We start from the raw sequence: 27791 nt of genomic DNA on the forward strand, positions 1-27791 counted from the left end.
TGGGTGGGTGGGTAGTGGGTGGGTGGGGGTAGGGGTGGGTGGGTAGTGGGTGGGTGGGGGTAGGGGTGGGTGGGTAGTGGGTGGGTGGGTAGGGGTGGGTGGTGGGTGGGTAGGGGTGGGTGGGTAGTGGGTGGGTGGGTAGGGGGTGGGTGGGGGTAGGGGTGGGGGGGTAGGGGTGGGTTGTGGGTGGGTTTATTCATCATAAATGACGTCACGCGATTTTGGACGATTTTTGACCCCCGACCCCCTTCGTCACACGACGTCACAAAAAGTCAGACCCCCCCTCAAATATGACGTCACTAAAGCTCTGCCCCCCCCCCCAAAATAAAACATGCTTCAAATCGCTTTAAACTATTGTCATTGTAGTGCGTATTTAATGTGGCGCTGCAACTCTGATGTTGTAGGAGAAAACATTTATTAAAAAAGTAGAACGCGTTGTCTGTATTTATTTATTTATTAAACTTGCGAATTTTGATGTGACGTCACATTTCTCAAACCCCTCCCCCCTCATCACATAGCGTCCCAAATGTCTGACCCCCCCCCTCACCCCCCCCCTAGGTGCGTGACGTCATTTATGGACGGCCCCATATTAAAAAGTCTATTTAGTTAAGTAGAACGTGTTGTCTTTATTTATTTATTAAAGTTACGAATTTTGATGTGACGTCACATTTCTCAAACCCCTCCCCCCTCGTCACATAGCGTCACAAATGTTTGACCCCCCCCCTCACCCCCCCCCCAGGTGCGTGACGTCACTTTCTTGAGCTGACGTCATTCGTGATGGCCACGTGCAAGAGAGATGAAGAGCTTCGTTGGGTCTTCCGGAAGATGTTTCTGAACGCGACGCTCATCTTCCTCTTCCGGAAGATCTTTACTCACGACGTACGTCTTCCTCTTCCGGAAGATGTTTCTGAACATGACGCCCCGTGCTTCCTCTTCCGGAAGATGTTTCTGAACGCGACGCTCCTCTTCCTCTTCCGGAAGATCTTACTCACGATGTACGTCTTCTACTTCCGGAAGATGTTTCTGAACGCGACATTCATCTTCCTCTTCCGGAAGATCTTTACTCGCAACGCCTGTCTTCTTCTTCCGGAAGATGTTTCTGAACTTGACGCCCCGTGCTTCCTCTTCCGGAAGATGTTTCTGAACGCGACGTTCATCTTCCTCTTCCGGAAGATCTTACAACGCCTGTCTTCTGAGCATACTGCTCCGTTCTTCCTCTTCCGAAAGATGTTTCTGAACGCGACGTTCATCTTCCTCTTCCGGAAGATCTCACTCACAACGCCTGTCTTCTTCTTCCGGAAGATGTTTCTGAACGCGACGCCCCCGTTCTTCTACTTCCGGAAGATGTTTCTGAACGCGACGTTCATCTTCCTCTTCTGGAAGATCTCACTCACAACGCCTGTCTTCTTCTTCCGGAAGATGTTTCTGAACGCGACGCCCCCGTTCTTCTACTTCCGGAAGATGTTTCTGAACGCGACGTTCAACTTCCTCTTCTGGAAGATCTTACAACGCCTGTCTTCTGAGCATACTGCTCCGTTCTTCCTCTTCCGGAAGATGTTTCTGAACGCGACGTTCATCTTCCTCTTCTGGAAGATCTTACAACGCCTGTCTTCTGAGCATACTGCTCCGTTCTTCCTCTTCCGAAAGATGTTTCTGAACGCGACGTTCATCTTCCTCTTCCGGAAGATCTCACTCACAACGCCTGTCTTCTTCTTCCGGAAGATGTTTCTGAACGCGACGCCCTGTTCTTCTACTTCCGGAAGATGTTTCTGAACACGACGTTCATCTTCCTCTTCCGGAAGATCTTACTCACGACGTACGTCTTCCTCTTCCGGAAGATTTTCTGAACACGACGTTCATCTTCCTCTTCCAGAAGATCTCACTCACAACGCCGGTCTTCTTCTTCCGGAAGATTTTCTGAACGCGACATCCTTCTTCCTCTTCCGGAAGATCTTACAACGCCTGTCTTCTACTTCCGGAAGATATTTGTGAACTTGACGCCCCGTTCTTCCTCTTCCGGAAGATGTTTCTGAACCCGACGTTCATCTTCCTCTTCCGGAAGATCTCTCAGAATTTCGCTCCACTTCCGGAAGTAGCTTCCGAACGCGACGTTCATCTTCCTCTACCGGAAGATGTTTCTGAACACAACGCTCATCTTCCTCTTCCGGAAGATTTTTCTGAACGCAAAGTTCATCTTCCGGAAGACGTTTCTGTACTTCAATGCTCAACTTCCGCTTCCGGAAGATGCGTTTCCTCTCCACTTCCGGAAACATTCGCGCGAAAGGCCACGCCTTTTTTTTTCCCCGTCATCCAATAGGAACGTCGCACCTGTGCACCCGTCTCAGCCAATCGCAAGCCCCCATCTGTTCATGCCCCCACGCCTCTCCCACGTGATTCACCCCACCCCCTCACCGCCGTCTCGTCCAATCACAAAAGCCCACGCTCCGTTGCGTGCACCCCACCCTAACCGCCCCCCCCCCCCGCAACAGCGTACGCGCGCGTTGATTGGCCGCGACCTCCGCGTGACGTCAACGCGCACGGCTGCGTCTGGGGCGTTGGAGCCGCGAACGTGCGCTTCGTGACGTCATCGCGCACGGTCCGGGGGGAGGGGCTCCCCCCGCGTGACGTCATCACGTTCGCTTTAACTTCACTGGGCGCGATAATGCGAAGCGAGATCCATACGGCAGCAACAGCAGCAGCAGCGACAACACTGAGATGATCACTCCTGTGTCGTGGGTCAACAAGGCTGTGTCGTCCTTCCCCCTGCTGTTGGTTCTCTTCGACCTGCAGTATGACGGTAACGACGGCAAACTTTTTCCCCCGACGATACGAGCCGCTGGGGGGGGTGTGGGCCGTTTTTGCCGCCACCCGCCCCCCCCCCGAGCTCGGCCGGCTTGGGGCTTCTAGGAAAGACGGGAAAAGCCTAGGCGGGCTAGGCCTCACGCTAAATTGCGGGTTGTTTTTTTTTCTCTGTTTTGTTTTGTTAAGTCACCGCTGCGGTTTATTGAGGCTTCCGTGAGGTGTACTCGGCCTCAGCGTTGTAGCCGTGTCTGTAGAGGTTGTGTGGCGTGTGTGTGAGGAGAGACGGCGAGAGAGAGAGAGAGGACTGTCGTTACTGGGGATACAAAGACGGCCGGGCGGTCGTGGTGTTTGTAAAGCCACGTTTACCCCCCTCCCCCCTCGTTATACCGGCATTGTTGACAACACTTGCTGTCCCTTCAGCGGTCTTGTCATTAAGTGTGTGTCAGTGTGTGTGTCAGTGTGTGAGTGTGTGTCAGAGTGTGTCAGTGTGTTTGTGTGTGTCAGTGTGTTTGTGTGTGTCAGAGTGTGTGTCAGTGTTTTTGTGTCAGTGTGTTTGTGTCAGTGTGTCAGTGTGTTTGTGTGTGTGTCAGTGTGTTTGTGTGTGTGTCAGTGTGTTTGTGTGTGTGTCAGTGTGTTTGTGTGTGTGTCAGTGTGTTTGTGTGTGTGTCAGTGTGTTTGTGTGTGTGTCAGTGTGTTTGTGTGTGTGTCAGTGTGTTTGTACGTGTGTCAGTGTGTGTTTGTATGTGTGTCAGTGTGTGTTTGTACGTGTGTCAGTGTGTGTGTCAGAGTGTGTCAGTGTGTTTGTGTCAGAGTGTGCCAGTGTGTTTGTGTCAGAGTGTGTCAGTGTGTGTGTCAGAGTGTGCCAGTGTGTTTGTGTCAGAGTGTGTCAGTGTGTTTGTGTCAGAGTGTGCCAGTGTGTTTGTGTCAGAGTGTGTCAGTGTGTTTGTGTCAGAGTGTGTCAGTGTGTTTGTGTGTGTGTGTCAGTGTGTGTGTCAGTGTGTTTGTGTGTGTTTGTGTGTGTGTGTCAGTGTGTTTGTGTGCGTGTGTCAGTGTGTTTGTGTGCGTGTGTCAGTGTGTTTGTGTGCGTGTGTCAGTGTGTTTGTGTGCGTGTGTCAGTGTGTTTGTGTGCGTGTGTCAGTGTGTTTGTGTGCGTGTGTCAGTGTGTTTGTGTGCGTGTGTCAGTGTGTTTGTGTGCGTGTGTCAGTGTGTTTCTGTGCGTGTGTCAGTGTGTTTCTGTGCGTGTGTGTCAGTGTGTTTGTGTGTGTGTCAGTGTGTTTGTACGCGTGCCAGTGTGTTTGTACGCGTGCCAGTGTGTTTGCGCGTGTCAGTGTTTGTGTGCGTGTCAGAGTGTCAGTGTGTTTGTCAGTGTGTGTGTCAGTGTGTCTGTGTGTGTGTCAGTGTGTTTGTGCGTGTGTCAGTGTGTTTGTGTGCGTGTGTCAGTGTGTTTGTGTGTCAGTGTGTTTGTGTGTGTGTCAGTGTGTTTGTGTGCGTGTGTCAGTGTGTTTGTGTGCGTGTGTCAGTGTGTTTGTGTGTGTGTATCAGTGTGTTTGTGTGTGTATCAGTGTGTTTGTGTGTGTGTCAGTGTGTATGTGTGTGTGTCAGTGTGTTTGTACGCGTGCCAGTGTGTTTGTACGCGTGCCAGTGTGTTTGTGTGCGTGTCAGTGTGTTTGTGCGCGTGTCAGTGTGTTTGTGCGCGTGTCAGTGTGTTTGTCAGTGTGTGTGTCAGTGTGTCTGTGTGTGTGTCTGTACGTGTCAGTGTGTTTGTGTCAGTGTGTCAGTGTGTACTATACTACACTACTATACACTACACTACTATACACTACTATACACTACTACACACTACACTACTATACACTACTATGCACTACTACACTACACTACTATACACTACTACACTACACACTACACTACTATACACTACTACACTATACATTACACTACTATACACTACTACACTACACACTACACTATTATACACTACTACACTACACTACTATACACTACTACACTATACACTACACTACTATACACTACAACACTATACACTACTACACTACCATACTCTACACTACAATATACACTACACTATACACTACACTATACACCAGAGGTGGGACAAAGTCATTGTTATGCAAGTCCAAGTCGAGTCGCAAGTCATCAAATTCATGACTCGAGTCTGACTCGAGTCCAAGTCACATGACTCGAGTCCACACCTCTGCTATACACTACACTACTATACACTACACTATACACTACACTATACACTATACACTACACTATACACTACTACACTACCATACACTACACTATGCACTACACTATACACTACACTATACACTACACTATACACTACACTATACACTACAACACTATACACTACTACACTACCATACTCTACACTACACTATACACTACACTATACACTACTACACTACCATACTCTACACTACACTATACACTACACTATACACTACACTATACACTACACTACGATACACTACCATACACTACACTATACACTACACTATACACTACACTATACACTACACTATACACTACCATACACTACACTATGCACTACACTATACACTACACTATACTACACACTACACTATACACTACAACACTATACACTACACTACACACTACACTATACACTACAACACTATACACTACTACACTACCATACTCTACACTACACTATACACTACACTATACTATACACTACTACACTACCATACTCTACACGACACTATACACTATACTATACACTATACTATACACCAGAGGTGGGACAAAGTCATTGTTATGCAAGTCCAAGTCGAGTCGCAAGTCATCAAATTCATGACTCGAGTCTGACTCGAGTCCAAGTCACATGACTCGAGTCCACATCTCATAGGTGGGACAAAGTCATTGTTATGCAAGTCGAGTCGCAAGTCATCAAATTCATGACTCGAGTCTGACTCGAGTCCAAGTCACATGACTCGAGTCCACACCTCTGCTATACACTACACTATACACTACACTATACACTACTACACTATACACTACTACACTATACACTACTACACTACCATACTCTACACTACACTATACACTACACTATAGTGTACACTACTACATTACCATACTCTACACTACACTATACACTACACCTGTCAACCCATACGGTTTACCCCGTATTCTTGTCCTGGGAAATTGAGTTTTCAGACCCACAGAGCCGTACAACCGTTTCAATACGGGTCAAAAAAAAGCCTCGAATGTCAATTTGTTTGTGTGCTTCTCTCCCGTGTCATGATGTGACTTTGCTGGATGAACGTTGAGATGATGTAAGGGGCACGGGGTGACCAATGCGGTCTGAATTTATCTGTCATTAGGTCGGGCACTGATCAGGGGGTGGGGGGGGGGGTCAACACGTATGTAACTCAACTTCTTGGTTCTTTCGGTAAAGTCACGTAGAAGGGAAGTAATAAAATAATAAAAATAAAACATAATAAAACAATTCTCACGACGTTTCGGCCACAACGCAAGCAGCCGTCCTCAGGCGAAGAATGAGAACATTATCAAGCTAGCAGCTTATATAGGTGTAGCGAGGAGGAGCGCCTTAACAAAAGAATGTGCATATGAAGAGGAATTTAGCATACCAATGGGCAATGCGTAGGAGGTGGGCGGAGGGGTTTCAAAGTCCCATTATGCCCATGCATGATGCAGGATCAACAGCACCACGGGGGGGCGCAAGAAACGATTCTTTGGTTCTTTCGGTTAAGTCACGTCTGAAGATAAAATAATACATTAAATAATGGCATATTACGACGTTTCGATTGCAACACAAGCGATCGTCATCATCATCAGGCATGGAAGAAATTGGGACAAAACTCTTCCTAGAAAACTATAGACGGTTAGATTTTTGTTGCTATTTCTTTTATGCCTGATGACGATTGCTTGTGTTGCGATCGAAACGTCGTAGTATGCCATTATTTAATTTATTATTTTATCTTCAGAATAATTCCTGCAGTCACGAAAGCTCCAAAATTAACGTATGAAACTGGTGTGTGTGTGTGTAATGAATAGGTGAGTGGAGTTAGTAACGGACGTGCTGGAGACGGTCCAAATTAATTAAGAGACGCGGTGTTTTGTTTGTCAAAGTGTTTGTCGTCGTCATCATCGTCATCGTCTTCTATTAAACGTGACGTGTCCTTACACCCACTCGCTTGACACTTGCAGTGATGTCATTAGCCCCGCAGCGTCCCGTTCGTATATCTTTCTCTGTGTGTGTGTCTGTCTGTGTGTGTGTGTCTCTCTCTTTGTTTGTGTGTGTGTCTGTGTGTGTGTCTCTGTGTCTGTGTGTGTGTCTCTGTGTCTGTGTGTGTCTGTGTGGGTCTCTGTGTCTGTGTGTGTGTCTGTGTGTGTCTCTGTGTCTGTGTGTGTCTCTGTGTCTGTGTGTGTCTCTGTGTCTGTGTGTGTCTCTGTGTCTGTGTGTCTCTGTGTCTGTGTGTCTCTGTGTCTGTGTGTCTCTGTGTCTGTGTGTCTCTGTGTCTGTGTGGGTCTCTGTGTCTGTGTGTCTCTGTGTCTGTGTGGGTCTCTGTGTGTGTGTGTGTGTCTGTGGGTGTGTGTGTCTGTGTCTCTGTGTGTGTGTGTCTCTGTGTGTGTGTGTCTGTGTGTGTTGAACTTTTTTCGCGCCGTACGTAGCCAACCGCGCTGTGCGCGTGTGTGTTTTGAACTTATTTCACAACTTCTTGGTTCTTTCGGTAAAGTCACGTAGAAGGGAAATAATAAAATAATGAAAATAAAAAGCATCAAATACTAATACAACTTAATACAATAAAATTTGTATTTTATTATTTCACTTCTACGTGACTTTACCGAAAGAACCAAGAAGATGAATCCCTGCAGTCACGAAAGCTTTAAATCAAAATCTAATAATATAATATTATTTTATTTTATTATTATAGAATATTATACTATTATTTTATTATTTAAATATAGTATAATATTATTTTATTTTATTATTTTATTATATAACGCTTCCATATTCTTTCATTTTATTATATTATTTTATTATATTATGTTGTATTTTTATTATTCTATTATTTCCCTTCCACGCAACTACTTTACCGAACGAACCAACAAGATGAATCCCCCGCAGTCACGAAAGCTTTCAATCGAACTTTATTTCGCACCGTGCGTAGTCCAACCTTGCTGTGCGTGTTTATGTTCAACTTCGCACCGTGTCACCTGTGCAGGTGCGTGCGGTGCCAACACGGAGGTGGACAAGCACCTGGAGATGGGCAAGAAGTTGCTGGCGGCAGGGCAGCTCGCTGACGCCCTGTCGCACTACCACGCCGCAGTCGGTCAGCAACGTCACTCGCTCGCTCGCTCGCGCACACGGACACCGTTGTTGTTGTTGTTGTTGGTGTTTGTTGGTGTTGTTTGTTGTTTGTTGATGTTGTTGTTTGTTGATGTTGGTGTTGTTGTCCGTGTCGTTGTTGTTGTTGTTGTCTGCGTCATTGTTGTCCGTGTCGTTGTTGTTGTTTGTTGATGTTGGTGTTGTTGTTGTTGATGTTTGTTGTTGTTGTTTGTTGATGTTGGTGTTGTTGTCCGTGTCGTTGTTGTTGTTGTTGTCTGCGTCATTGTTGTCCGTGTCGTTGTTGTTGTTTGTTGATGTTGGTGTTGTTGTCCGTGTCGTTGTTTTGTTGGTGTTGGTGTTGTTGCTGTCTGCGTCGTTGGTGTTGTTGTTTTCTGTGTCGTTGTTGTTGTTGTCTGTCGTTGTTGTTGTTGTTGTTGTTGTTTGTTGATGTTGGTGTTGTTGTCCGTGTCGTTGTTTTGTTGGTGTTGTTGCTGTCTGCGTCGTTGGTGTTGTTGTTTTCTGTGTCGTTGTTGTTGTTGTCTGTCGTTGTTGTTGTTGTTGTTTGTTGTTGTTGTTTGTTGATGTTGGTGTTGTTGTCCGTGTCGTTGTTTTGTTGGTGTTGGTGTTGTTGCTGTCTGCGTCGTTGGTGTTGTTGTTTTCTGTGTCGTTGTTGTTGTTGTCTGTCGTTGTTGTTGTTGTTGATGTTGTTGTTGTTGTTTGTTGATGTTGGTGTTGTTGTCCGTGTCGTTGTTTTGTTGGTGTTGGTGTTGTTGCTGTCTGCGTCGTTGGTGTTGTTGTTGTTGTTGTCTGTGTCGTTGTTGTTGTTGTTGTTTGTGGATGTTGGTGTTGTTGTCCGTGTCGTTGTTTTGTTGATGTTGGTGTTGTTGTTGATGTTGATGTTGTTGTTTGTTAATGTTTTTGTTGTTTGTGGATGTTGGGGTTGTTGTCCGTGTCGTTGTTGTCTGTCGTTGTTGTTGTCTGCGTCGTTGATGTTGATGTTGTTGTTGTTGTTGTTTGTTGATGTTGGTGTTGTTGTCCGTGTCGTTGTTGTTGTTGTCCGTGTCGTTGTTGATGTTGTTGTTGTTGTCCGTGTCGTTGTTGATGTTGGTGTTGTTGTCCGTGTCGTTGTTGTCTGCGTCGTTGTTGTCTGTCGTTGTTGTTGTCTGCGTCGTTGATGTTGTTGTTGTTGTTTGTTGATGTTGGTGTTGTTGTCTGTGTCGTTGTTGTCGTTGTGGTTTATGTCTGTTGTTGTTGTCGTTGTTGTTGTCGTCTGTCGTTGTGGTTGGTGAGAGCATTCTTAGAAAGAACGTAATGAACCAGGTAGGGTGTTGACTGTTATGTTATCCGACTCTCTGTTGTATTACATTACATTTCTAAGTGTACTAGATTTGTGTTTCTATTTCATTTAAGCCTGATGACGATTGCTTGTGTTGCGATCGAAACGTCGTATGCTAGTATTTAATTTAATTTATTATTTTATCTTGATACGTGACTTTACCGAAAGAACCAAAGAGTAGATTAAACCTTTGTGCAAGCAAGCCATTTACTGCGTCAACCGCAACACGGAGTGCTTGCAGTGAACATGCAAACATGTTGTGGTTGTGGTTGTTGTGGTTGCTCTGGTGGTGGTTGTTGTGGTTGTTCTTGTGGTTGTTGTGGTTGTTCTGGTGGTGGTTGTTTTGGTTGTTGTGGTTTTTGCGGTTGTTCATGTGGTTGTTGATTGTGTGGATGTTGTTGTCATTACCGGCGAAACGTCTCCAGCTCTGTTGCATAACGCTAAGTGTGGAAGCTCCCTGGTCTGTCGCTCCGCACGAAGCTTCAGGTCTTCTCGGCCACAGTCATTCCCTCCCTTCTCTACGCATGCGAAACGTGGACCCCCCTAATGGAACATCTTCGCCGGTTAGAAACATTTAGGCTGGCCTGTTTACGATCCATCCTGGGTTTAGCCAGGCTGGATTGTGTGAGGAGCTCACAAATCCCTGAAAGATCTGGACAAAGTCCCATCGGTGAGCTCCTCCGGCAGGCAAGGCTGCGTTGGCTGGGTCATGTAGCCCGCATGCCCAGCCACCGCATGCCTAAACAGCTTTTGTTCGGCCGGATCGAGGGGGCTAAACGGGCGCGGCACGGGCTAGAGAAGAGATGGAGTGGTGTGGTACAGGAGGACGTGGAGCTGAGTGGACTTGCCGATGACTGGTACCAGCGGTGTCAAGATCGGCCTCTGTGGAGGAGGCTCGTGAAGGACGCTACTGGGCAGTTGGAGGCAGTCGCCCTCCAACAACAACAGAGGGGGGAGGAGCGACGCTCACAACAACGAGCGGAGCGCCGGGTGGCTAAAGCACAGCGAGTTGGCACAGTGGGGGGCACAGGTGGTGCATCAGCCAGTCGTCTCGGTCATCTCAGTCAGTCGACCCGTGGCACCTGCTGTTCGGCCGGATCGAGGGGGCTAAATTGGCACGGCACGTGCTAGAGAAGAGATGGAGTGACGTGGTACAGGAGGACGTGCCACTACCCCTTGCTGACTGGCTGTTGTTGTGTTGTCGTCATCATCGTCGTCGTCATCAGAGGGCGACCCGGGCAGCTACCTGACCTACTACAAGCGGGCGACCGTCTATCTGGCCATGGGGCGGTCGAGAGCCGCCCTGCCGGACCTCTCCCGCGTCATCGAGCTCAAGCCAGACTTCACGGCCGTGAGACTTGCACGCACGTGTACGCACGCACGTGTACGCACGCACGTGTCCGCGTGCACGCACGTGTACGCACGCACACACACGCGTCCACGCGTACGCACGTGTACGCACGCACGTGTACGCACGCACATACACGCGTCCACGTGTACGCACGCACACGCACACACACCCAGTGTACACGTGTACACGCACACGCACGTGTACACGCGTACACGCACGCACACGCATGCACACACACATGTACACGTGTACATACACACACACACACACGTGTACGCACGCACACACGCACGTGTCCACGTGTACGCACACACGTACACGCACGTGTACGCACGTGTACACGCACACACACACGCACGTGTCCACGTGTACGCACGCACGTGCACGTACACACGCACGCACGTGTCCACACACACACACACGTGCACACGTGCGCACGTGCCCAAGTGTACGGACGCACACACACACACACCCACAACAACAACATCCGCTATTTTCGTGTTCTGCTTCTGCCTGCTCCTCCACTGCTGCTGCTTCTCATCATCCGTCTCCACGTCGTGGGGGTCCCCTCAGGCGCAGCTGCAGAGAGGCAACGTCTTCCTGAAGCAGGGCAAATTCCAGGAGGCGCTGCAGGACTTCCTCGCCGTGGTGAGTAGCCACCCTCCCCACCCCCACACGGCTCACGGCGCGTGTCCCTCACCCCCCCCCGCCCCCCGCCCTGGGTCAACGACGACGGGTCGAAGGGTCGACGGGTGGAAGGGTCGAAGGGTCGAAGGGTCGAAGGGTCGAAGGGTCGACGGGTCGAAGGGTCGAAGGGTCGACGGGTCGAAGGGTCGAAGGGTCGACGGGTCGAAGGGTCGAAGGGTCGACGGGTCGAAGGGTCGAAGGGTCAACGGGTCGAAGGGTCGACGGGTCGAAGGGTCGAAGGGTCGACGGGTGGACGGGTTTGAGGGGCGGCTTGGCAGACGGGCGGAGGTTCTGTGCGCGTTCTGTGGATGGCAGTTTGTCGGTGGGGGGGTCAAAAGCGCGTCAGTGCCCGGCACCGGCAACGCACGCGCATCTCCGCGCCAGAGTGTGCCTCTGTGTGCCAGCGTGTGTGCCAGCGTGTGTGTCAGCGTGTGTGTCAGTGTGTGTGCCAGCGTGTGTGCCAGCGTGTGTGTCAGCGTGTGTGTCAGTGTGTGTGCCAGCGTGTGTGCCAGCGTGTGTGTCAGCGTGTGTGTCGGCGTGTGTGTCGGTGTGTGTGTTAGCGTGTGTGTCAGCGTGTGTGTCAGCGTGTGTGTCAGTGTGTGTGCCAGCGTGTGTGTCAGCGTGTGTGCCAGCGTGTGTGTCAGTGTGTGTGTCAGTGTGTGTGCCAGCGTGTGTGTCAGCGTGTGTGCCAGCGTGTGTGTCAGCGTGTGTGTCAGCGTGTGTGTCAGCGTGTGTGCCAGCGTGTGTGCCAGCGTGTGTGTCAGTGTGTGTGTTAGCGTGTGTGTCAGTGTGTGTGCCAGCGTGTGTGCCAGCGTGTGTGTCAGCGTGTGTGTCAGTGTGTGTGCCAGCGTGTGTGCCAGCGTGTGTGTCAGCGTGTGTGTCAGCGTGTGTGTCAGTGTGTGTGTTAGCGTGTGTGTCAGCGTGTGTGTCAGCGTGTGTGTCAGTGTGTGTGCCAGCGTGTGTGTCAGCGTGTGTGCCAGCGTGTGTGTCAGTGTGTGTGTCAGTGTGTGTGCCAGCGTGTGTGTCAGCGTGTGTGCCAGCGTGTGTGTCAGCGTGTGTGTCAGCGTGTGTGCCAGCGTGTGTGCCAGCGTGTGTGTCAGCGTGTGTGTCAGCGTGTGTGCCAGCGTGTGTGCCAGCGTGTGTGTCAGCGTGTGTGCCAGCGTGTGTGTCAGCGTGTGTGTCAGCGTGTGTGTCAGCGTGTGTGCCAGCGTGTGTGTCAGTGTGTGTGCCAGCGTGTGTGTCAGCGTGTGTGCCAGCGTGTGTGTCAGCGTGTGTGTCAGCGTGTGTGCCAGCGTGTGTGCCAGTGTGTGTGCCAGCGTGTGTGTCAGCGTGTGTGTCAGCGTGTGTGCCAGCGTGTGTGCCAGCGTGTGTGCCAGCGTGTGTCAGCGTGTGTCAGCGTGTGTGCCAGCGTGTGTGTCAGTGTGTGTGTTAGCGTGTGTGTCAGCGTGTGTGCCAGCGTGTGTGCCAGCGTGTGTGCCAGCGTGTGTGCCAGCGTGTGTGTCAGCGTGTGTGCCAGCGTGTGTGTCAGTGTGTCTCAGCGTGTATCAGCGTCCCCGTGCCAGAGCGCGTGCGCCAGCGCGTGTGTGCGCTTCTCCCCCCCACCCCCACCACCCCCCCACCCCCACCACCCCCCCCCCCCCACCACCCCCCCCCCCCCACCACCCCCCCCACCACCCCCCCACCACCCCCACCAGCTGGCCAGCCACCCAGGAGACGAGGAGGCGTCGGTGCAGAAGTCGCGAGCGCTGGAGCTGCAGCGCTTGTGGGAGGAGGCTCGCTCGCTGCACCAGTGGGGAGACCACCAGGGGGCAGTCGCCTTCCTCGACAAGATTGTTGATGTGGGTAGCTCCTGCTGCTGTAGCTGTAGCTGCTGCTGTAGCTGTAGCTGCTGCTGTAGCTGCTGTAGCTGCTGTAGCTGCTGTAGCTGCTGTAGCTGCTGTAGCCGTAGATGTAGCTGTAGCTGCTGTAGCTGTAGCTGCTGCTGTAGCTGCTGCTGTAGCTGTAGCTGCTGTAGCTGCTGTAGCTGTAGCTGCTGTAGCTGTAGCTGCTGTAGCTGCTGCTGCTGTAGCTGTAGCTGCTGTAGCTGTAGCTGCTGTAGCTGCTGTAGCTGTAGCTGCTGCTGCTGCTGCTGTAGCTGTTGCTGCCGCTGCTGTTGCTGCGTCGCACGGCGGTGATGACAATGACGTCGTCATCGTCGCACGGCGGTGACGAGGACAATGACGTCATCGTCGCACGGCGGTGACCTCGTCGCGGTGCCCGCAGTTTTGTGGCGGCCCGGGGCGACTGCCACGTGTGGTGCGTTTCGTTGTCGTCGCTGTTCGGTACTGTAAAGGGGCGGGACGGACAGACGCACAAACACACAAAAAAAGCGACCTTCAAGTTCAATAATAATTATCATTGACCAAAATCCTTGACACAAGCAAATGTAGGAATTAAAATCTATTTTTACCCCCCCCCCCCCCCCCCCGTCGAGTTGTATTTTAGCCGTAAACTTCCCCCTTTTGCGGCACGCGCTCACGTCCATCAAGATCTCCTGCTAGCACCTGCGGCTGACGCAACTCGAGCCCACGCGCTCACTCAGTCACTCGCTCAGTCGCTCGCTCAGTCGCTCGCTCGCTCGCTCACGTCCAACAAGATCTCCTGCTAGCACCTGCGGCTGACGCAACTCGAGCCCACGCGCTCACTCAGTCACTCGCTCAGTCGCTCGCTCAGTCGCTCGCTCAGTCGCTCAGTCACTCGCTCGCTCAGTCACTCCCTCGCTCAGTCACTCGCTCAGTCGCTCGCTCAGTCGCTCAGTCACTCGCTTGCTCAGTCACTCCGCTCAGTCGCTCAGTCGCTCGCTCAGTCACTCACTCGCTCAGTCACTCACTCGCTCAGTCACTCGCTCAGTCGCTCAGTCACTCGCTTGCTCAGTCGCTCGCTCGCTCAGTCGCTCACTCACTCAGCCGCTCACTCACTCAGTCACTCACTCGCTCAGTCACTCACTCGCTCAGACACTCGCTCAGTCGCTCGCTCGCTCAGTCACTCGCTTAGTCGCTCGCTCAGTCGCTCAGTCACTCGCTTGCTCAGTCACTCGCTCAGTCGCTCAGTCACTCGCTCAGTCACTCACTCGCTCAGTCACTCACTCGCTCAGTCACTCACTCGCTCAGTCACTCGCTCAGTCGCTCAGTCACTCGCTTGCTCAGTCGCTCGCTCGCTCAGTCGCTCACTCACTCAGCCGCTCACTCGCTCAGTCACTCACTCGCTCAGTCACTCACTCGCTCAGTCACTCGCTCAGTCGCTCGCTCAGTCACTCGCTCAGTCACTCGCTTGCTCAGTCACTCGCTCAGTCGCTCAGTCACTCGCTCAGTCACTCACTCGCTCAGTCACTCACTCGCTCAGTCACTCGCTTGCTCAGTCGCTCGCTCGCTCAGCTCGCTCACTCACTCAGTCACTCACTCGCTCAGTCACTCACTCGCTCAGTCACTCAGCCGCTCAGTCACTCGCTCGCTCAGTCACTCACTCGCTCAGTCACTCACTCGCTCAGTCACTCAGCCGCTCAGTCACTCACTCGCTCAGTCACTCACTCGCTCAGTCACTCACTCGCTCAGTCACTCACTCGCTCAGTCACTCGCTCAGTCGCTCAGTCACTCGCTTGCTCAGTCGCTCGCTCGCTCAGCCGCTCACTCGCTCAGTCACTCACTCGCTCAGTCACTCACTCGCTCAGTCACTCAGCCGCTCACCCGCTCACGTCCATCAAGATCTCCTGCTAGCACCTGCGGCTGATGCAACGCGAGCCCACGCGCACACAGCCAAAGGCAAAGGTCCCCCGTGTAGCCTCTGACCGGCTGTCTATTGTCTTGTCCCGGTCAACAACATCTGAGCTCACTCGTTCACCCCACTCACTCGCTCACCTACACACCCACTCACTGACTCACCCACTCACTGACTCACCCACTCACACAGCCACCCACCCACTCACCCACTCACTGACTCACACACCCACCCACCCACCCACTCACCCACTCACTCACTCACCCACTCACCCACTCACTCACTCACACACCCACCCACTCACCCACTCACTCACTCACTCACCCACTCACCCACTCACTGACTCACCCACCCCACTCACTCACTCACTCACCCACTCATCCACTCACTCACTCACACACCCACCCACCCACTCACCCACTCACTCACCCACTCACCCACTCACCCACTCACTCACACACCCACCCACTCACCCACTCACTCACTCACCCACTCACCCATTCACCCACTCACTCACTCACACACCCACCCACTCACCCACTCACCCACTCACACACCCACCCACCCACTCACCCACTCACTCACTCACTCACCCACTCACCCATTCACCCACTCACTCACTCACACACCCACTCACCCACTCACTCACTCACCCACTCACTCACACACCCACCCACTCACCCCACTCACTCACTCACCCACTCACCCACTCACTGACTCACACACCCACCAACCCACTCACTCACTCACACACCCACCCACCCACTCACTCACTCACCCACTCACTCACTCACCCACCCACTCACCCACTCACTCACTCACTCACTCACCCACTCACCCACTCACTCACTCACCCACTCACTGACTCACACACCCACTCACCCACTCACTCACTCACCCACTCACTGACTCACACACCCACCCACCCACTCACTCACTCACCCACTCACCCACTCACTCACACACCCACCCACCCACTCACTCACCCACTCACCCACTCACTCACACACCCCACCCCACTCACCCACTCACCCACTGACTCACCCACTCACCCACTCACTCACTCACCCACTCACCCACTCACTGACTCACACACCCACTCACTCACTCACTCACCCACTCACTCACACACCCACCCACCCACTCACCCACTCACTCACTCACCCACTCACCCCACTCACTGACTCACACACCCACCCACTCACCCACAACACTCACTCACTCACCCACTCACCCACTCACTGACTCACACACCCACCCACCCACTCACTCACCCACCCACTCACCCACTCACCCACTCACCCACTCACCCACTCACCCCACTCACTCACTCACCCACCCACTCACTCACTCACCCACTCACCCACTCACTCACACACCCACTCACTCACTCACACACCCACCCACCCACTCACTCACTCACTCACTCACACACTCACCCACTCACTCACACACTCACCCACCCACTCACTCACACACTCACCCACCCACTCACTCACACACTCACCCACTCACACACCCACCCACCCACTCACCCACTCACCCACTCACCCACTCACTGACTCACACACCCACCCACCCACTCACCCACTCACTCACTCACTCACCCACTCACTCACCCACCCACCCCACTCACCCACTCACTCACTCACTCACCCACTCACCCACTCACTGACTCACACACCCACCCACTCACCCACAACACTCACTCACTCACCCACTCACCCACTCACCCACTCACTCACCCACTCACTCACCCACCCACTCACCCACTCACTCACTCACCCACTCACTCACACACCCACCCACTCACCCACTCACTCACTCACTCACCCACCCACTCACCCATTCCACTCACTCACCTCACCCACTCACCCACTCACTCACTCACTCACCCACCCACTCACTCACACACTCACTCACCCACTCACCCACTCACTCACTCACACACCCACCCACCCACTCACTCACTCACCCACTCACTCACCCACTCACCCACTCACTCACTCACACACCCACCCACCCACTCACTCACTCACTCACTCACCCACTCACCCACTCACTCACACACTCACCCACCCACTCACTCACACACTCACTCACACACCCACTCACTCACTCACTCTTGCAAATTAGACTCTTCCTCCTCTCTCGCCTTCTCTCCTCGTTAAAATAAACCTGAGTGAACTTGACTGCGTGCGTGTGTGCGCGCGTGTGTGTGTGCGTGCGTGTGTGTCCGTGTGCGCGTGTGTGTGTGCGTGCGTGTGTGTCCGTGTGCGTGTCCGTCCGTGTGTGTATCCGTGTGTGCGTGTGTCCTTATGTGTGTGTGCGTGTGTCCTTATGTGTGTGTGCGTGTGTCCTTATGTGTGTGTGCGTGTGTCCTTATGTGTGTGTGCGTGTGTCCTTATGTGTGTGTGCGTGTGTCCTTGTGTGTGTGTGCGTGTGTCCTTGTGTGTGTGTGTGTGCTTGCGTGTGTGTGTCTGTGTGGGGAGCGGTGGGTGTAGTGGTTAGCACTACGCTGCGCTACGAAACCCTCTGTGACCCGAGTTCGATTCCCGCTCACGGCCAACACCACCGGTGACGATTATCCGAACTGGTCCTGGGCCTCCCCTAGGTCGACTCGGCCTCAAACGAGTCACCTGGTGCGATGTGTGGTAAACATCGCCACTGGGGAGACAAAGGCGGCCGGGCGTGGTGGTGCTGGCCACCCGCCCCCCTCGTGTGCCGTGCCGGCCTTAAAGGTGCTCGCTAACAGCACTCGCCCCTGCAGTCCGTTAAGGCTACACGGGGGACCTTTGTCTTTGTGCGTAGTCCTGCCCCTGGGACTCGGACGTGCGGGAGCTGCGCGCCGATTGCCACGAGCAGATGGGGAACCTGGGCAAAGCGATCCAGGACCTGAAGCCGACCACGAAACTGCGAAACGACAACACGGCCGCTCACCTGCGCATCAGCCGCCTGCACTACAGCCTGGGCGAGCAGGACGACTCGCTCACGTGAGTCGCTCGCTCAGTCGCTCGCTCGCTCAGTCGCTCGCTCGCTCGCTCACTCAGTCGCTCGCTCGCTCACTCACTCAGTCGCTCGCTCGCTCGCTCACTCGCTCACTCAGTCGCTCGCCTCGCTCACTCAGTCGCTCGCTCAGTCAGTCGCTCGCTCACTCGCTCACTCAGTTGCTCGCTCGCTCGCTCAGTCGCTCGCTCACTCGTTCAGTCGCTCGCTCGCTCAGTCAGTCGCTCGCTCGCTCGCTCACTCGCTCACTCAGTCGCTCGCTCACTCGCTCACTCAGTCGCTCGCTCGCTCACTCGCTCAGTCAGTCGCTCGCTCGCTCAGTCACTCACTCGCTCATTCACTCGCTCGCTCAGTCACTCGCTCACTCGCTCAGTCTCATCACTCAGTCACTCACTCGCTCAGTCACTCACTCGCTCAGTCGCTCAGTCACTCACTCACTTGCTCAGTCGCTCACTCGCTCAGTCACTCACTCACTTGCTCAGTCGCTCACTCGCTCAGTCAGTCACTCACTTGCTCAGTCGCTCGCTCGCTCGCTCACTCGCTCACTCACTCAGTCGCTCGCTTGCTCACTCACTCAGTCGCTCACTCGCTCACTCGCCCCCCCTACCCCCCCACCCCCCCACTCCTCCTCCTAACCGTGACCCCCGCGTGACCCCGCAGGGAGATCCGCGAGTGCTTGAAGCTGGACCCGGAGCACGCGGCGTGCCTGGTGCACTACCGCCACGTCAAGAAGCTCAGCCGGCAGCTCGAGGCGGCCGAGAGCCTCATCGCCGAATCCAGGTGGGCCACACGGCGCGTCCCCCGCCACGCCACGGCCCGGTGGTGACCGCCACGGCCTGCCACAGCCTGTCATAGCCTGCCGTAGACTGTCATAGCCTGCTGTAGCCTGTCATAGCCTGCCGTAGACTGCCGTAGCCTGTCATAGCCTGCCGTAGCCTGCCACAGCCTCGCCACAGCCTGCCGTAGCCTGCCACGGCCTGCCATAGCCTGCCGTAGCCTGCCACAGCCTGCCGTAGCCTGCCACAGCCTCGCCATAGACTGCCGTAGCCTGCCGTAGACTACTGTAGCCAGCCCTAGCCTGCCACGGCCTGCCACAGCCTGCCACGGCCTGATAGACACTTCCACATGCTTGCCACAGCCTGCCATAGCCTGCCACAGCCTGTCAGAGACTTCCACATGCTTGCCACAGCCTGCCACGGCCTTGCCATAGACTGCTGTAGCCAGCCCTAGCCTGCCACGGCCTGCCACAGCCTGCCACAGCCTGCCACAGCCTGTCAGAGACTTCCACATGCTTGCCACAGCCTGCCACAGCCTGCCACAGCAATGGCGCGCACGTGGCCGTCTGGAGCGCGCTCTCCTCCTCCCGACATTCGGTCGCCACTGGGAGCCGTGATGCTGCTTTTACATCATCATCGTCGTCGTCGTCGTCGTCGTCGTCCACATTGGCGTTGCCCTCCCGCACCCCTTTAGCTTGCAAGCGCCGGCCTTGGCAAGCGCCACTCCCCCCCCCCCCCCCACACACACAGCACTCGCCAACTCCACGGTGTGTTTTGAGGCCTGCAACCGCGGCGGTGGTGACGGTGGTGGTGACGGTGGTGGTGACGGTGACGGTGGTGGTGGTGACGGTGGTGCTGATGGTGATGGTCGTGTTGTTGATGGTGCTGGTGGTGGCGGTGGTAGTGCTGGTGACGGTGGTGCTGGTGACGGTGGTGCTGGTGACGGTGGTGCTGGTGACGGTGGTGCTGGTGACGGTGGTGCTGGTGACGGTGGTGCTGGTGACGGTGGTGCTGGTGACGGTGGTGCTGGTGACGGTGGTGCTGGTGACGGTGGTGCTGGTGACGGTGGTGCTGGTGACGGTGGTGCTGGTGACGGTGGTGCTGGTGACGGTGGTGCTGGTGACGGTGGTGCTGGTGACGGTGGTGCTGGTGACGGTGGTGCTGGTGACGGTGGTGCTGGTGACGGTGGTGCTGGTGACGGTGGTGCTGGTGACGGTGGTGCTGGTGACGGTGGTGCTGGTGACGGTGGTGCTGGTGACGGTGGTGCTGGTGGCGGTGGTGCTGGTGGCGGTGGTGCTGGTGGCGGTGGTGCTGGTGGCGGTGGTGCTGGTGGCGGTGGTGCTGGTGGCGGTGGTGCTGGTGACGGTGGTGCTGGTGACGGTGGTGCTGGTGACGGTGGTGCTGGTGACGGTGGTGCTGGTGACGGTGGTGCTGGTGACGGTGGTGGTGGTGCTGGTGCTGGTGTTGATGGTGGTGGTACTGGTAGTGTTGTTGTTGATGGTGTTGTTGATGGTGTTGTTGTTGATGTTGATGTTGTTGTTGATGTTGTTGATGTTGTTGTTGATGGTGGTGTTGTTGTTGATGGTGTTGTTGTTGATGGTGTTGTTGTTGACGGTGCTGATGGTGTTGGTGGTGCCCTCCGTGTGCCGCAGGTACGATGAGGCGGTGGTCAAGTTGGAGGCGGTCAAGAAGACTGAGGCTACGGTGGCCGTGTACGCTGAGCGCGCCGATGAGCGCATCTGCCACTGCCTCTCTAAGGTAGCGGAGGCCAGAGGTCGCAGACGGGTTTTGATTCCGATGTAAAGCTTCTTTCGTGACTGCAGGGATTCATCTTCTTGGTTCTTTCGGTAAAGTCACGTAGAAGGGAAGTAATAAAATAATAAAAATACAACTTAATAATATAATGACATAGTATAATAACGTAATATAATAAAATAATAAAATAAAATATTACAATAATATAATATTATTAGATCTCGATTTAAAGCTGTCGTGACTGCAGGGATTCATCTTCTTGGTTCTTTCGGTAAAGTCACGTAGAAGGGAAGTAATAAAATAATAAAAATACAACTTAATAATATAATGACATAGTATAATAACGTAATATAATAAAATAATAAAATAAAGTTTGATAATATAATAGAATAATAAAATAATAGAATAATATAATATTATTATATTAATAATAAAAAAAACGTATTTTATTATGTTTTATTTTTATTATTTTATTACTTCCCTTCTACGTGACTTTACCGAAAGAACCAAGAAGAGGGTTTTGATTCCTTACCCGTACCCGTACCCGGCCGCACCAGGGTCGCAAACTCTCCCACTCACTCACCCACCCACCAATTCAGCCACTCACCCACTCACCCACCCACTCACCCACTCACGAATTCACCCACTCACCCACTCACCCACCCACCCACCAATTCAGCCACTCACCCACTCACCCACCCACTCACCCACTCACGAATTCACCCACTCACCCACCCACTCACCCACCCACGCACCCACTTACTCACCCACCAACCAGAGGTCGCAAAACGGGTTTTGATTCCTTACCCGTACCCGTACCTGGCCGGATCGAACCCACGACCTCCTGCACACCAGGCGAGGTAGTCAACATCTCCTAGCCGACGTGATGATGATGAGAGAGACACGCAAACTCCAAATATACAGCAGCGGCAGCAGGCGTCGTCAGGGTCGTGATCGAACCCACGACCTCCTGCACACCAAGCGAGGTAGTCAACATCTCCTGGCCACCGTGATGATGATGATGAGAGAGACGCAGACTCCAAATCTACAGCAGCAGCAGCAAGCATCATCAGGGTCGTGATCGAACCCACGACCTCCTGCACACCAAGCGAGGTAGTTAACATCTCCTAGCCACCATGATGATGATGAGAGAGACACGCAAACTCCAAATCTACAGCAGCAGCAGCAAGCATCATCAGGGTCGTGATCGAACCCACGACCTCCTGCGCACCAGGCGAGGTAGTCAACATCTCCTAGCCACAGTGGTACTGTCACCCGCCCCTCCACCCCCGTCACCACAGCTCTCCCACACTCATCGCCTCTCCCGCCTCCGCGTGCCCTCCCCCCCCCTCACCACCACCACCACCCCCCGCAGAGCGAGGGGCGGACGACGGATGCGGTGCGAGCGTGCAGCCTGGTGCTCGACCGCGATCCCGACAACGTCGGCGCGCTGCGAGACCGCGCGGAGGCTCACATCGCGAACGAGGAGTACCAGGAAGGTAGGGGGGGTGTGGGACGCGCTCGCTCGCTCGCGTGACGCCTTGAACACCTGACGATGACGAACGTACTAGTGATAGGTTTTTAGCCTTTCAACTGGTGCAAAAACCTCTGTGCAAGGCATCATGTTTGCAATAACCACAAGGCGAGCAGTGAAAATGCTAACAAAAAGAAACAACTCTGATGATGGTGATAATGATGTGCACTGTCCTTGAAGTTGATTGGCCCTCACCTCCCACCCCCCCTATCCCTCACCCCCCACCCCCTACCCCCCCACCCCCCCATCCCTCACCCCCACCCCCTCAACCCCCCCCCCATCCCTCACCCCCCACCCCCCCTATCCCTCACCCCCCCATCCCCCACCCCACCCCCCCCCTATCCCCCCCCCTACCCCCCCATCCCTCATCCCTCCCACCCCCTACCCCCTATCCTCCATCCCTCACCCCCCACCCCCCTACCCCCTCCCCATACCTCATCCCCCCCCTACCCACCCCCCCACCCCCTATCCCCCACCCCCCCTACCCCCCCTATACCCCCCCCCCCCCAGCGGTGTCTGACTACGAGCGAGCGAGGGGGGTTGATGAGGCAGCCCCCGGCGTGCGCGAGGGCCTGGACAAGGCCCAGAAGCTGCTGAAGCAGTCCCAGCGCCGGGACTACTACAAGATCCTCGGGGTCAAGAGGTCGGTGCACCACACCGCCACCGTCACCCAGCCCACCACTCGTGACGCTAGCGCGGGGGGTGGCTACGTACGGTGTGAAAGAAGTTGAACACGCAGACGCGCGTAGCACTACGTACGGTGTGAAAGAAGTTGAACACGCAGACGCGCGTAGCACTACGTACGGTGTGAAAGAAGTTGAACACGCAGACGCGCGTAGCACTACGTACGGTGTGAAAGAAGTTGAACACGCAGACGCGCGTAGCACTACGTACGGTGTGAAAGAAGTTGAACACGCAGACGCGCGTAGCACTACGTACGGTGTGAAAGAAGTTCAACACGCACACACACGTAGCACTACGTACGGCGTGAAAGAAGTTGAACACGTACACGCGCGTAGCACTACGTACGGTGTGAAAGAAGTTGAACACGCAGACGCGCGTAGCACTAGGTACGGTGTGAAAGAAGTTGAACACGCAGACGCGCGTAGCACTACGTACGGTGTGAAAGAAGTTGAACACGCAGACGCGCGTAGCACTACGTACGGTGTGAAAGAAGTTGAACACGCAGACGCGCGTAGCACTACGTACGGTGTGAAAGAAGTTGAACACGCAGACGCGCGTAGCACTACGTACGGTGTGAAAGAAGTTGAACACGCAGACGCGCGTAGCACTACGTACGGTGTGAAAGAAGTTGAACACGCACACGCGCGTAGCACTACGTACGGTGTGAAAGAAGTTGAACACGCAGACGCGCGTAGCACTACGTACGGTGTGAAAGAAGTTGAACACGCAGACGCGCGTAGCACTACGTACGGTGTGAAAGAAGTTCAACACGCACACACACGTAGCACTACGTACGGTGTGAAAGAAGTTGAACACACACATGTAGCACTAGGTACGGTGTAAAAGAAGTTGAACACACACGCAGCACTACGTACGGTGTGAAAGAAGTTGAACACACACACATGTAGCACTACGTACGGTGTGAAAGAAGTTGAACACACACACACGTAGCACTACGTACGGTGTGAAAGAAGTTGAACACGCACACGTAGCACTACGTACGGTGTGAAAGAAGTTCAACACACACACACGTAGCACTACGTACGGTGTGAAAGAAGTTGAACACGCAGACGCGCGTAGCACTACGTACGGTGTGAAGAAGTTCAACACACACACTGCACGGCTGGCTACGTACGGCGTCGTCAGGGTCGTGATCGAAACCCACGACCTCCTGCACACCAGGCGAGGTAGTCAACATCTCCTAGCCACCGTGATGATGATGAGAGAGAGAGAGACGCAGACTGCAAATATACAGCAGCAGCAGCAGGCGTTGTCAGGGTCACGATCGAACCCACGAATTCCTGTATACCAAGCGAGGTAGTCAACATCTCCTAGCCACCGTGATGATGATGATGAGAGAGAGACGCAGACTCCAAATATACAGCAGCAGCAGGCATCGTCAGGGTCGGGATCGAACCCACGACCTCCTGCACACCAGGCGAGGTAGTCATCATCTCCTAGCCACCGTGATGATGATGATGAGAGAGAGACGCAGACTCCAAATATACAGCAGCAGCAGGCATCGTCAGGGTCGGGATCGAACCCACGACCTCCTGCACACCAGGCGAGGTAGTCATCATCATCATCTCGGCAACCCTGCCATGTGTGTGTCTCCCCCCCCGTGCCCCCCCCCCGTGCCCCCCCCCCTGTGCCCCCCCCCCGTGCCCCCCCCCCGTGCCGTGTGAAGGTCTGCCAAGAAGCAGGAGATTGTGAAGGCGTACCGCAAGCTGGCGCAGCAGTGGCACCCGGACAACTTCCAGGCGGAGTCCGAGAAAAAGAAGGCCGAGAAGCACTTTATAGACATCGCGGCGGCCAAGGAGGTCCTCACAGACCCCGGTACACCTCGCCTGCTCGCCCGCCCGCTCGCTCGCCCCGCTCGCTCACTCGCCCGCTCGCCCGCTCACTCGCTCGCTCACTCGCCCGCTCGCTCACTCACTCGCCTGCTCGCTCGGTCACTCACCCACTCGGGCTCACTCGTTCGCTCACCCGCTCGCTCGCCCCGCTCGCTCGCTCGCCCGCTCGCCCGCTCGCCCGCTCGCTCGCCCGCTGGCTCACTCGCTCGCTCACTCGCCCGCTCGCTCACTCACTCGCCTGCTCGCTCGGTCACTCGCCCACTCGGGCTCACTCGTTCGCTCACCCGCTCGCTCACTCACTCGCTCGCTCGCCCGCTCGCTCACTCACTCACTCGCCTGCTCGCCCTCACTCATTCGCTCGCTTACCCGCTCGCTCGCCCGCTCGCTCACTCACTCACTCGTTCGCTCGCCTTCTCACTCATTCGCTCGCTTACCCCCGCTCACTCGCTCGCTCGCCCACTCGCTCTCTCACTCGCCCACCCATCATCACCAACACGCCATCACCCCCCCACACACCATCACCCACCATCACCCACCCACACCCCATCACCCACACGCCATTACCCACACCCCATCACCCACCATCACCCACACACCATCACTCAGCCACCCACCATCACCCACCCACCATCACCCACCCCCCCCACACACCATCACCCAACCCCCCACACATCATCACCCACACCCCATCACCCACCATCACCCTCCATCACCCACCCACACACCATCACCCACCCACACACCATGACCCACCCACACACCATCACCCACCCACACACCATGACCCACCCACACACCATCACCCACCCCACACACCATCACCCACCCACACACCATCACCCACCCCACACACCCCCACCCACCCACCACCACCCCACACCCACCCACACACCATCACCCACCCACACACCATCACCCACCCAAACACCATCACCCACCCACACACCATCACCCACCCACACACCATCACCCACCCCACACACCATCACCCACACGCCACCTACCCACACGCCATCACCCACCCACACACCATCACCCACCCACACACCATCACCCACCCACACACCATCACCCACCCACACACCATCACCCACCCACACACCATCACCCACCCACACACCATCACCCACACACCATCACCCACCCACACACCATCACCCACCCCACACACCATCACCCACACGCCACCTACCCACACGCCATCACCCACCCCACACACCCCCACCCACCCACCACCACCCCACACCCACCCACACACCATCACCCACCACCCCCCCACACCCACCCACCACGACCCACCCTCGCTAACGCTCCTACCTCCGCGTCTCCCCTCTCTCTCGCTCTCCGCCCCACAGAGAAGCGGAGCAAGTTCGACTCTGGAGAGGACCCCCTGGACCCCGAGAGTCAACAGGGCGGGGGTGGCAACCCCTGGCAGAGAGGGGGAGGCGGGGGGGGCGGTGGCTGGCACCCTTTCCCGGGGGGCTTCAACCCCTTCGGTTCTGGGGGACCCCAATTCAAGTTCCACTTCAACTGAGGACAGCGTCTGGGGGGGGGGGGGGCCCCCCTTACGATCAAACCGTACCCCCCCACGCCGCCACCACCACCGCCACCATGCGGTCATCCGCTCCGATTGACGCTCGGCGAATCCGGTCCAGATGTTGTCAGCCCTCGACGTCCCCTCCACCCGCATCCCCCCCCCCTCCTCTCTCTCTCTCTCTCCATCTCTCCGACTTTTCCACGTTATTCTTTCACTGATTTACCCACCCACCATCACCACCATCACCACCATCACCATCACTCACCATCACTCACCACGCACACACCGCACACACACACCACACACACACACCACTCGTACACCACTCATACACCATCACCACACACAGCACCGCACACACACCGCACACGCACACACACCGCGCACGCACACACACCGCACACACCACACACACACACACCACACACGCACACCACCACGCACACCATCACACACACCGCACACACCGCACACACCGCACACACACCACACCACACACACCACACACACACCACACCCACCCACACACACACGCCCCACACACACACACGCCACACACACGCCACACACACACACACACCACACACACACATCACCCACCCACACACACACGCCCCACACACGCCACACACACACACACGCCACACACACACACACCACACCACACACACACCACACCACACACACACCACACCACACACACACACCACACACACACACCACACACACCACACCACACACACCACACACACCACACACACCACACACACCACACACACCACACACACACACCACACACACACACACCACACACACACCACACACACCACACACACCACACACACCACACACAACACACACAACACACACCACACACACACCACACACACACCACACACACACCACACACACACACCACACACACACACCACACCACACACACCCCACACACACCACACACACCACACCACACACACCACACACACCACACCACACACACCACACACACCACACCACACACACCACACCACACACACCACACACACCACACACACCACACACACCACACCACACACACCACACACACCACACCACACACACCACACAACACACACCACACACACACCACACAAAACACACCACACCACACCACAAACACACACACACCACACCACACCACAAACACACACACACCACACCACAAACACACACACACCACACCACACCACAAACACACACACACCACACCACAAACACACACACACCACACCACAAACACACACACACCACACAACACACACACCACAAACACACCACTTCACGTGGCCTCAACGTGCACCTGGCCTGGCACGGGTGTGCCGTGGTAACGT

General features: G+C 54.8%; 1 protein-coding gene across 1 annotated transcript; it reads left to right on the forward strand.

Annotated features, from left to right (window-relative positions):
* The first annotated feature begins 2629 nt into the window (after positions 1–2629).
* DNAJC3 (DnaJ heat shock protein family (Hsp40) member C3) lies at positions 2630–26468 on the forward strand. Its single transcript, XM_078623597.1, has 12 exons — positions 2630–2797; positions 8046–8153; positions 10712–10836; positions 11410–11484; positions 13218–13361; positions 18088–18269; positions 18943–19062; positions 20711–20816; positions 22189–22312; positions 22858–22990; positions 24719–24867; positions 26240–26468. The coding sequence occupies exons 1-12, from the start codon at positions 2716–2718 to the stop codon at positions 26416–26418; spliced, it is 1527 nt and encodes a 508-aa protein (XP_078479723.1). The 5' UTR covers positions 2630–2715; the 3' UTR covers positions 26419–26468.
* The last annotated feature ends 1323 nt before the right edge of the window (positions 26469–27791 follow it).

Source organism: Lampetra planeri, unplaced genomic scaffold (genome assembly GCF_965212315.1).
Source record: "Lampetra planeri unplaced genomic scaffold, kcLamPlan1.2.h2 scaffold_336, whole genome shotgun sequence".
Lineage (NCBI taxonomy): Eukaryota > Metazoa > Chordata > Hyperoartia > Petromyzontiformes > Petromyzontidae > Lampetra > Lampetra planeri.